General features: G+C 38.1%; 2 protein-coding genes and 1 pseudogene across 2 annotated transcripts in view; 2 read left to right on the forward strand and 1 right to left on the reverse strand.

The window, feature by feature from the left end:
* LOC149042729 (uncharacterized) overlaps positions 1 to 2,363 on the reverse strand; it is a 3,548-nt pseudogene extending 1,185 nt beyond the window's left edge.
* Positions 2,364 to 3,642: 1,279 nt separating this feature from the next.
* Positions 3,643 to 4,370, forward strand: LOC149042730 (uncharacterized). The gene is made up of 2 exons (XM_089213638.1): positions 3,643 to 3,831; positions 3,989 to 4,370. The coding sequence occupies exons 1-2, from the start codon at positions 3,788 to 3,790 to the stop codon at positions 4,368 to 4,370; spliced, it is 426 nt and encodes a 141-aa protein (XP_089069764.1). The 5' UTR covers positions 3,643 to 3,787.
* A 6,067-nt stretch (positions 4,371 to 10,437) lies between these two features.
* The window catches only part of LOC149042731 (uncharacterized), a 3,362-nt gene continuing 1,299 nt past the window's right edge, over positions 10,438 to 12,500 (forward strand). Inside the window, exons 1-2 of the mRNA XM_089213472.1 lie at positions 10,438 to 10,695; positions 10,987 to 11,162. Of these exons, the coding sequence (XP_089069598.1) occupies positions 10,578 to 10,695; positions 10,987 to 11,162 (294 nt within the window). The 5' untranslated portion in view covers positions 10,438 to 10,577. The remainder of the gene's footprint in view (positions 10,696 to 10,986; positions 11,163 to 12,500) is intronic.

Below are 12,500 nucleotides of genomic sequence, written 5' to 3' on the forward strand. Positions count from 1 at the left end.
GTCTGGCGTCTTTGCAGAGAACTGGAAGAATGCTTTAGTTCACCTCTTGCTTAGGAAAGCAGGACTCAAACCTATTAACAAAAATTTTCGACCGGTGAGCAACTTGCAGGTTACATCAAAGATCACGGAAAAGTCCGTGGCTATCCAATTACAAGATCATATGACACCCAACAACTTATTTCCTGTCCTCCAAAGCGCATATCGGCAGAATCACAGCACTGAGACGGCGTTATTAAAAGTTAAAAACGATCTTCTGCTAAATATGGACAAAGGTCACGTCACATTGCTTGTTATGTTAGATCTCAGCGCTGCGTTTGACACCGTAGATCACGGTATTCTTCTGCACAGGCTGCAGTCCAAGCTTGGCCTTTGGGATAAGGCTTTATCATGGTTTAAATCTTATTTGGCGGGAAGAACGCAGCAGGTCTCAGTTAACGGATCGCTCTCTGATTAATTTAATCTGTCTTGCGGGGTCCCACAAGGTTCTTGTTTGGGCCCCCCCCTTATTTACCATCTACGCGAGTTCGCTGTTTGACATCATGAAATCTCATCTGCCATCCGTTCACACCTACGCGGACGATACACAGCTATATATATCGTTTAATCCCGTTGATAAGACCAGCGAGGCTGATGCTGTGATTGCGATTGAGAACTGTATTCGTGACGTTCGCGCTTGGATGAGAGATGATAAGTTAAAGCAAAATGACGATAAAACTGAGTTCCTGATCATTGGCACGGAACGACAGTTATCAAAGGTGTCCGTTGACAAGATCAAGATCGGCCAAGCTGAGGTATCGCCTGTTTCTTCAGTGCGCAATTTGGGCACCTGGTTCAATTCTCATCTGGACATGTCGACTCATGTGACTAAGACTTGTGCTAGCGCGTTTTATTATTTGTACAATATCCGGCACATTAGGAAGTATTTGTCTCGTGAGTCTACCGTGAGGCTTGTTCACGCGTTCATCACAAGCAGGCTTGACTACTGTAATGGTTTATTGTACGGTGCTCCTGAGTATCTAATTAAGAAACTTCAAAGAGTCATGAATGCCAGTGCTCGATTGGTTTACTGTGCACCTAAGTATTGTCACGTTACTCCTTTGCTAAGAGAACTCCACTGGCTACCAGTGCGCTTGCGCGTAGATTTTAAGATTCTCCTTGTTACATTTAAGATTCTTCACGGTGTTGCGCCTAGCGATCTTAAGGATCTTGTCTCTGTCTTACCGGTCTCACGTTACCAACTACGCCGTAACAATAATGGTATATTGTTAGAAAGACCTCAGCTAAGAACGAAGAAGACCTTGGGAGATCGCGCGTTATCGATGGCTGCCCCCTTTTTATGGAACAGTCTTCCTCTGCCAATTAGACAGGAAACATCAATCAACTCTTTTAAACGTTCTGTTAAAACATATTTATTTAAAAAGGCTTTTAGTTAGATTATTTTTTTTTTTTAATTTTTATTATTTTTATTTTTTTTAATATTGTAATGTCAATATTGTAATATTGTAATTTTACCGAGTAATTTTACTGGTTTTAATTTAGTTTTTAATAATATTGTAATGCGCTTTTGAGTATTTTTATACAAAAAGCGCAATATAAGTATTAAATATTATTATTATTATCATTAGACACATCAAAAACTTCATCTGCCAGAAGTCCAAAGCATTTCGCTTTCGATATATCATGTACCAACTGTGCTTTCAAAGCGCTACCAATGAGAAGAAACATCTCTCTGACTGAACCAGCTGAACGGTGTTTGAAATACTTGATATCTTCAAGATCTACTTGCTGAAGAAGTTCCAGAACACTCGTGAACTTCTTGTTGGAGATTTTTTCTTCTGCAATCCAGTATATAGTAAGTAACGTTTTGTAGTAAACTTCATCTTAAACATCTTCGATTTTTCTCACTTCTTCTTCAAAAGTTGACACTCTGCTGAGAAGCTCTGCTGTAATGGCTGCTGTGTGTTGTTGTGAATTGGCATGATCTTCAACCGCTTTCCGTTTAAATCTAACTGCTGGCTCGACGTTATACTTCTTGCTCTTGTTTTGGTTATTTGATGTGTCATGTTTTCTGCACAACAAACAAAACATTCCCTGTCCCTCCTTGTATATCAACCAGTTCACACCTGTATTACTGGAGTAGGTTTGATCGTCGTCCATTATCCATTGATGTTGAAAACGATCAATGGATTGTTCATTCAGCCGGGTGACTTCCATGAAACTCAGGGTCTTGCACTTCCGATTCTTTAACCTGTGGAGACTACATAAATCACTAGCGTTAGCAGCATCAAACGATGATGACAAAAAATTTTAACTCCTGCTTTGCAGTCCATATTTTCGAAGACTTGTCCTTGCTTGGGTTTCTGTTTTTCTTATTCGGATCATTTTGTTGGGAAACTTGTCCAGTACCAGAAGAACCACCCGGCACTGCATTCTGAACACTGACCTTCAACTTCGATTTCATTTGTACTGACAGGTGGTAAGTCTGAAGATCCTGAGTTTTGAACTGTGTGAAAGGGGATAGATCCTATGACTTATTTATCTACTTATTTTAAAGAATTCCATCCCTCTCCACCGTCTGTGAAACCACAAACTTCAGGAGCACGATGGAAAATTATTTATTTATCTGAATTGACTTGTTAAAAAGACAACCTGAACATCCGACAGCAAATTTACTGTTCCATGTTATTTTGTATAACTAGTATTTAAGAGCGAATTTTTTTAATCACCGCGTGGGAGGTGGCACATGATCGGAAAAATCACTATCCTCATATTTCGCTCAGAGATACCTTTGGGTAAGTCTATAAACGTGGTATAATTTTTTTGTTCAGAGCTGTTTTTATTTTCTAGAAAATCACCAAACACTGTATCGAGCCCCAACCGCAATAAAATGGCCGAAATGAAGTCGACGTTTAGGGCAACAAAACCTTTACTCCTCAAAATCGCAAAAGAAAGCAAGTCTTTCTGAATTTTACCTATTTGTATACGAGGTATTAAAAAATGATTTGAATCTAATAACGGGCTTGTTGACATAACTATGAATTATTGGCGAATATTTGAAAATAGCCAAAATTTGATTGATTAAAAATTACATTTTGGAGCAGTTTTTCAATAAAAATTTTTCCTACCTGGTATAACTCGGAATCACTTGAGATGAGCATTTTTACAAAGTGGAAAGAATGTTCTTTCCATGGATATAAAAATTAATTTGGGGCTCTTAATTACTGCGAAGAAGTAGCCCGGTCTATTTTGTGCAAATCGCAATGCCGCCATGTAAACAACCGCAGATAATCCAATTAGGCTTTTTATTATTGAAGCCATAATTCCAACAAAATCTTATCGCTTTGACCTATACTAGATTGTAAACTGGATTTCTTAAGCTCACCTGGCGAAAAACACCTTTCTAAGATTGGTTCCTTGCCTCAATCTTGTTATAAAGAGACTTGACAACAGTAGGGACCTTAAGATAGGACGACGGGACGAGCAAGGACGGCTACCGGAAGTAAATTTACACAACCGGGCGTGCGCACGAGAACTCCTGCCTCGCGTGTTTGCCGTCGTGGTCTCGTCGAGGACGCCATTTAGGGAGTTTTGCCGTCGTGTCGAGAACGTGAGTATTTTCATCTTCTTTTCACTTGTAAAACGTTGCACTCGATTCCAATTTCATATATAACGATAAGAATGCTTATTAACATGATATTTTTCGTGTTTGTAATGTAAATGAATTCAAATAGGAATAAATATTTATAAGTGTATTGACTGTGTATTTGGTTGTGTTTCAGTCGTCATCATGGATGCTCGCGCGAAAACCACAGCGAAGAAAACTAAATCGATGTAAGTAAAGTTGAGCAATTCTGATAGAAATATACTGTTTAAATCAAGTATAGACTGTAAGTTTGGTAGTTGTTTACCTTTTGTCGAGTATCAGTCAGGATTCACAGAAATTAAGGTTACTTTTTATTCAAGGATTAATTTTGATTATAATCTTTAGGAAGCCAATGACATGGAGTACTGTTCACGACGAAATGTTATGCCGAGAAATATTGGTTGTCGATCCATTTACTGGAACGAAAAAGGGCACGGTGGCAAGAGGAACTAGGTGGGAAGAGGTCGCCGAAAACTTGAACAAAATTAAGCAAATTTACTTTAAAGTCGACAAGCGGGCTGTCCGAGATCGTTACAACCTACTACATAGTCCTTCTATTCCAGGAGCTGTTGTGCCTTGGTGGCAAAAAAATGTTCCAGGAATATCCAGTGCTTCAGCTAGTCTTGGAATTTCACTTTTTGTGAAGCGAAATTCAGCTTTGCATTCCGTTTCGTCTATCGCATACAGCAAAATAAATTCATCGTCATCGATAATGCCATCGTTATAGCTTTCCAGGAGAAGATTCCTAGCATCTTTAAAGGATGTCATTGCTGTTATAAAGCGAGAAATATCGGCGTCGCCGTCCTACACAAAAATATACAATCTTAAGTATTTTGTTTTTGGCGGCAACGACGGGACTCGTCCCAGTCTTACTCTTACAGTGCCGTCCCCGTCGTAGCTCCCCGTCCTGGTATCTTAAGGTCCCTAGTTTCGATAGTACAGCACTACAGGCGGTGTATACCAAATCACAGTGAAAACATCCCACGAAGGTTCCTGCCGGAAACGTCGCATTGCTGGACAGTTATAACCATATTTCAGCTTGGAACACTCACATTTTACAAGTCTTCCTTTCACAATAAGAATGGAAGTTTGTTTTTTTATAGAACGAGCCAGAGCATCCTGACAGATGAAACGAATCATTGACGTTCGTTTTTTGCGATGGTGTCACGCAATAACATGTCACTCGAAAGGAGGCTCGGTTACCAATATACTTATTTTCTTTCCCTCTCGTCCCCTATTTTTTATTTCCGGGAAAAAGTTTTAAATCCAGAATTTAAAATTACCGTTGTTTGCATTTTTTAAGTGCGATACCACTCATGCGTCACCTTAGACTGCTAAATGAATTAGGTATATGTTACTACAGCAAAGAGGAAATTTCACTGCATTAATTTTTATCGACGTAAAAAAATGTGTTATCCTATTTTGTAAATTGTGACGGCTTGCGGGGTAGACAGGTGCGGGAGTGGAAAAATTAAATTGGGAGTAGCTTTCTAAAATACTCAGCGCTAAAAAAATAAATTAGATTAGGCACAGTTTCTAACCATATTATGAGCGTCGCGCCATAAAATTTCCAAAGCAAACTAAAATGGTGTTTTCGTTTGGCCGCCGATTTTTTTAAGAGGTGAGCGTACCAAGTGGAAATCAATTGCTCCTTTCAAATAGTAGTTGGGGGATGCTGCTCCCAAGATAAGCGAAGTCGAGTTGCAGGAAAAGCTTCTCTTATAGTCCCTCTGCGCTTATGTGAGAAAGACATCTCAGCACACAAACAGGCTGTGGGCGTGAATGATGTTGAATCGGAAGTCGGTCTCATTTTAGCACGGGCATCGATATTCACGTTGCCTTCCAATATTTCGGACATGACTATCTGCCCAGCCCATCGCTCCTCTTTGGGCATTGGATGGCGAAGAGGCTCGCAACGGTGCCGTGTTCCATCCGAATTATCGAGGCATGCCAGGGAAGGGAAATCACGAAAGGGTGACCGTGGTATAAACAAAGCGCTTTCGAAGGCAATCCTTCGACGCACGGGAATATTCCTCCCTGTTGGGTCTGGTAAGTCTTTGTAATGTTGTTAATTTACAATAGGACGCTATGACAAACAGGAAAAGAAGTTACTGGTAAAAACAAAATTGGCACATTTAAATTAGTACTACCACTGAAGCACACATTTAACCAACCATTTAATTTTGTAGCGTGAGCTAGTTTAATCAAATTATTTTTTATTAATTTTTTTTTTTTGGTAACTTCTTGTCGCCAAAAACTAATACACCTCTTTCGTTATCTCACCATGCGGCCTGTGACCGAGATATTTATTTTGGTCAGGGGCTCAGGGCCACTCACTACACCGCCAAACCGCTCTTAGGGAAGAGTGATAGATTTAGGGGACGTTGTTGCGTTGTTGGTGCGAGGGGACGGGCAAGTGATTTGAAAAGCGAAAGGGAGGGTAGGATTAAAAAACTGCTTTTGTCTCTGTCAATAGACCATTTTACAGTTCTGTGATATTTAACCAGGCCTCTGTATGAAAGCGAGGTTTGTGTTGCCCTTGACACGATAGAGATCAAAAACTGGTTAGCATAACAATTAAAGGATTTGCATATCAAAAGTAACAGGGTTTGTACCAAAACAAGGTCAACTTGAGCCTTACGTAGGTGATGTATATAATCACGGAGCACTAGACAATTAACTTCCAGTTGTTTTAGTTAACTGGGAAGTTCGTCATTTGAGAGGTTACGCATGACGTTTGTTTTTCCCGCGAACGTCAAAAATTCAATTTCTGTCGTCTGTCTTTAGGCGTGTGTACACGGAATTAAGTAGGTTTGTGTTTGTCGTGAATGTGTTATTTTATTTTATTTTTTGTGCAGGATTTTTTCAAGAATTCCATAAATAGGTAACAAAATGAAAGGCAAGCTTGCGTTTGCCGTTTGCCGTTAAACGCCATGCTTAAAGTGCCTATTGATAAATATAATCTTTGCAAGCGCGAAGTCGTGGAAATAGAGTCGATAACAACGCATGTATAGTCAGTACCAGGGGGTGACTAAATTTACGAAAACGTCAAAAAGTAGTTTTTCAGAATGGCACTGATTCAAAACACTCAAAAGAGATCTACAGCGTTTTTTAAGTGAATTCGCGCAGGTTTTTGTTTTAAACATAACACTGACTAAGAAATAAATATTAGCTGGCCCTGCACTCGGCACAGCGATGTCTGCAGACGAATGCCTGTCTGGGTGTCCTGTGCACGTTTAGCGTGATTGCGTGACAAACATGAGTGATGACACACAACTTCGTTGATGAACATCGTTGTGCCATTTGGGGAGCCAAACGTTTCTTAACTGAAACTGTAAGCAATCAAAGCATCTTGGTTTATCGTGCAAAAAAGACTTTTGTATATACTGGAGTTGTATGGAAGCAGAAATAAGTCAAGAGTTGCGATGGTCTGCGATTTGCACGAAATAGATCGGGCTATTTCTTCGCAGTAATTAAGAGCCCCAAATTAATTTTTATATCCTTGAAAAGAACATCGTTTCCAATTCTCAGAAATGCTCATCTCAAGTGATTCCGAGTTATACCGAGTAGGAAAAATTTTTATTGAAAAACTGCTCCAAAATGAAATTTTTAATCAATCAAATTTTGGCGATTTTCAAATATTCGCCAATAATTCATAGTTATGTCAATAATCCCGTTATTAGATTGAAATCATTTTTTAATACCTCGTATACAAATAGATAATATTCGGAAAGACTTGCTTTCTTTTGCGCTTTTGAATAATAACGTTTTCGTTGCCCTACTCGTCGGCTTCATTTCGGCCACTGTTATGGCGGTTGGGGCTCGATACAGTGTTTGGTGATTTTCTAGAAAATAAAAACAGTTCTGAACAAAAAAATTATACCACGTTTATAGACTTACCCTAAGGTATCTTTGAGCGAAGTATGAAGGTAGGGCTTTTTCTAGGCATGTGCCCCATTTTTTTTATTTCACGCGGTCTCCAGAAAAATTCTCTCTTAAAAAGCCTATTGTTATCAAAATGTTGATCGTACAACCAGAAGTCTATTTGGTGGAAATGAAATTTCCCATCCAAAAAAGAAAACTAAATGGCCATTGACTTCATTCAGCTCATCGTATACAAAGGTCGTCGTGACATCGTGTTGTGTGGTCGTTAGGGTTCAATTATTTTCTTTTGAAATGCAAATTTCTTACTCTATTAGCCTCCATATCTGGAAAATAAATATTGTTGAAAAGTTGAACTGTAAATAATAACTCACCTTTAGATTTCTTTAAGAAAAAATTTTCAAGGACACCTTGTCTCTTCGCCATTCCGGCAAACTCTTGTTGACGCGTGCTTTGTGATCACGTGCAATGTCACGCAATTCTTATGTAACAGCTGCACAGACTCCCGCTCAAGATACGCGACTGAAATGTGTTATTTTTGTTCCACGCAACACCAGATTTCGTGGACAAATTTATTATTTTTCACACTTTATGATTCGTCCAACAAGTTCCTGGTCGGTAAAGTAACAGAGAACGGTGGGAAATTGTTATTTAGCGACACCGCCTAACACAGCAAGAGAGAGAGATTGAGCATGACATTTGTTTTTTTTCCCCCGCGAATGGCAAATTCCTCTTCTGCTCTTAACTGTTAAGCGTTTGTAAACGAAGTGAAAGAATAGGTTTGTGTTTGTGGTGAATGTGTGATCTTTTCCTACATTACTGAAGCCAGTTTATTTAAGAATTCAATAGGAAGGTCACAACAGGAAAGGCAAGCTTGCGTTCAATGGTTGCCGGATATAAACCTCTCCAAGTAGGCAGCGGGTTGGAGTGAAGTACCTGGTGGTCTATCGCCATTAACTGCCTTCTATTGAAACCCCTGGATGTAAATGTTATTATTAACTTCTCACTTAACTATTGATTCGCCATTTCAGTTTTTTTCATGTAAATTTTATGAGCATGTCATCATGTTTGGTTTGAAGTTAACTTTATTCGTATTACGATAGTTACAGCTTAAACATCTCACTTCACTGCATAAATGCATATAAATTTTACAGCATAGCACAATATTTATGGGCTATTAAGAACTTCTAACTTAGATCATGAAAACATTTTGTTTTGTTTCAACTATTACTTTCATGTTATTTGGTACACAAAAAAACATTGAAAACCTTTACAATTGTTCCCTATAAATTTTGTGTTGCACAGTGTGCTTTGTTTCATTTGTGTAATTAAAAGGTAGTTTAATACTCCAGTTAAGAAACTATACATACTCATTACATTGCGATCTTTTTTGACTGATCAATCAAACATAAAAATGTGGGGCAAAGAGGTTGACACAGCCTGACTAGCAGAATTTCCTGCCGAATGCTTTTGTCTTATCCTATCAAAAATTTCAAATAAACTACCAGTACAGGATTAATGCATGTTAACTTCTTAGGCCTTCCACTCCATGACAACAAAGAGAAACTCCTGAAATATTTCTGATGGAAAATGCAACACAACTAATTCTTATTCAGGTCATCCAACAAGGGATGCAGAATCTATGATTTCTGAAAATTGCAGTTGTCATTTTGCCAAGCAGTGCAATTTAAGAAAGAATTTAAGTCATCTCCTCCCATCCTAGACTAATACATGTATGTGTTGTACCTCAAAGTACTCACCTCATATGGACCTAGTCATTCATTTTAGAAACAAAACTACTTATTGGGCAAATACTGATTATGTACAGAGCAGTGCTTCTAGAACATATGTACTAGGTTGACATACCTTCATGCCCATGATACCCCATCTGTTCCCCCACATTTTTACAGATGAATTTTCGATACAATCGTCCCTTTGTTTTACCGCGCGTCCACACCAATAGGGCAAATAACACTTTCATACTCGCAATGTCCCGGCTATTCAACGCATCTTCTCATAATACATAGATTATTTTTTAAATTTTAGTTTAAGGATGAAAAAGTTTTACAAATTAAACATTTTTACCATTCTATTTAACATAGATTTATCATAGATTATTATTGTCCTTTTAAAAGTTGTAAAAGTTACTTAATTCAGCCTTCGGGCTGCGATGTGATTTAAATAAACCATCTATCTATCTATATATCTATGGTATCAGGACAAAAAATGCCATGTTGGTCTGGCACGGAAGAGAGAGTAAGCTAGTTGGGATTGATGACAATTTGTCACCCTTCTTCCTTGAAGATCCAGACAATTGCAAAATTATAGAATATTGATGCACGTTTTCTTAGGATATTTACTTTAGGATGGTTAGTTTTAAACCAAAATTACACTTTTGTTCAATGTTCTCTAATCCTTTTGTTTCCTGTTTTTCAGGTACCCCAGAAGCAAAGAACTGAATTTGATGAATGAGAATGACATACTTCTCCTTTTTTCTCACAATTTGGAAGTAAAATAAAATATTAATTAACAATGTACATAATTAAAAAGATGAAGAGAAAATTTTTTTGTCAGTACTGAAAGACAACTACCAAACCACCCACGATTTCAAATGTATCTCTACTTTGTAGATTCACCAGCAAGTAAAAGTTCACATCATTTGAGGGCTAATATGTAATGAAGATTTAAGAGATACCCAAGAAAAGTACACCCCACTACCTTTCATGTTGTCTCCTCCTTAGCCCCAGGAGGGAGGAGTAGATGCACTTAGGCAATTTTTTGCAGAAATGTAATCAGTTCATCTCAAAGTACACTAGATTTGGAATAGAAAGAAGGGAGGATAGTGAAGTCCTGGATGACTTTGGAAGCACTAGGACTTCAATGTGGCACAGAAAAAGGCATCAAAAAAGGCATTGAAAAATTTGTAACAACATGGCTATTTGAATCAAATATATTTTGGAAGGTAAAGAAAATAAACCTTTTTCAATGAGATTCAAGTCAATTACTGAATAGTTAATTCCCTTTACATTTATTTACCAAAGGAATATTGGTTATGGAGAGACCATGTGGTGTGGTAATAAATGTGGGAGAGTTGTTTGGATCAGAGGGGAAAGCGCAAGTGTATGTTAAGCTGCACAGCCTTTTGGATAAGGAAAAGTTTCATGAAACAAGTGAGTGAGGTTGTATGTGATCAAAATGAGTGTTGTAAGAGCTTGGAAAAGGTGAACATTTAACACTCACAAAATTCTGCTTTATGTCAATGGTACTTCTAGGTGAAAGAACAGAGACATGAATTTGCTGTGACAGAACGTATTTAATAGAAACCATACTTAAAAAGACAAACCAATACGAGATAATTATATACCCCTACTTATCTTTAATTCCATCAACAAATTTAAATGACTTATACTCATCAAAAAGTATGGAAAACACTTGTATACAGATGAATTTTTTTCTCTTAGGTATCATATACTATGATGATGCATGTCATCTGAAAAGATTTGCTCAGAATCCAGTACAAAGAGAAAATACAGATGTGGCAGAGATGGAAATTGCATGTATTCGATTCCACTTTCGAAATCACATAGATGGTTTGTGTAGGTTTCACTGCAATCCTCTCAAATCTAAAAGCCTCAAGGTAAATACTTCTATCAATAAATTTGTGCTATACAATATATTAATACAATAGATAAAAAATTCAATTAAAGTGATATACTTTAGTCTTTTACTGACTGAATTTTAAGAACTCAACCAACCGACCTTGAGTTGAAAAACTCGAACTATAGTACCTTGTATTTTTTTGACTTGCATTAGCTCCCCAAGTAGCCAAGCCAAGTGTAAGACGTGGTCATATATGGTTGATCAAACATTTCAGCACTTTGAATTTTAGAAACGTAATAAATACCATATCAACTTGTGTTTAAGTGAAACTCGTGTATAGGTCGACCCCCATATTCAAGCTCAAAAATTTGATTTTTCATCATTTCTTGTTAAAGTAAAATTCACACAAGCAATTTCCCATAAAGTTAATGAACCAGCCGTACATGAACCAGACCATAATTTATCCACAACCAACCCATCATCAGATGAGGATAAAAAGCTACCTAAAGATGATACAGTGATTGCTACAACATCGTTCCCCACTCACACGAAGGAAGAACTTAGCTACATGCAAAAGGCAGACCCTACAATTAAGGAATTTCTGAAGTTTTGGGAGAAAGGCATGAAACTTACCCTTGGGGAGAGGAAAAAAATTTCTCACCAGTGTGCCTCCCTGTTACGACAGTGGGACTGATGTACAGAATTGTACAGGATCCCAAACTAGGAGAACTAACACAACTTCTGTTACCAGCCACTCTGAGAGAAAAAGTCATTACCAGCCTGCATTGTGATACAGGACATCAGGGATTAGAGAGAAGCCTTCAAATGATTCGAGAACGATGCTATTGGCCCAAGATGTACTCAGACATAGAGAATTGGATCAAGAAATGTGAACGATTTACTCTCGCAAAGATGCCAAACCCCAGAGTCCGACCACCTATGGGAAGCCTGTTGGCAACCAAGCCACTTGAAATCTTAGCAATGGACTTTACAGTCCTTGAACCAGCAACGGATAGAAGAGAGAATGTCCTTGTTATGACTGATGTCTTCCCCAAGTTTACATATGCAATTCCAACAAGAGACCAGAAAGCCACTACAACAGCTAAAGTCCTTGTAAAAGAATGGTTTTTCAAATATAGAATTCCCCTCAGAATCCATTCAGACTAAGAAAGAAACTTTGGAAGTGAAGTTATCGCTAAACTTTGCAGACTTTATGGAATCAAGAAGACACGAACTACACCGTATCACCCTCAAGAAAATGCAAAATGCGGGAGGTTCAACAGAACAATGCATGATCTGCTTAGAACTCTCTCACAATCAAAGAAGCACAAATGGCCAGAACACCTACCAGAGTTGTTGTATGTTTACAATGCTA

This window comes from Pocillopora damicornis, chromosome 7 (assembly GCF_964200805.1).
Source record: "Pocillopora damicornis chromosome 7, jaPocDami1.2, whole genome shotgun sequence".
In the NCBI taxonomy this organism is placed as follows: domain Eukaryota; kingdom Metazoa; phylum Cnidaria; class Anthozoa; order Scleractinia; family Pocilloporidae; genus Pocillopora; species Pocillopora damicornis.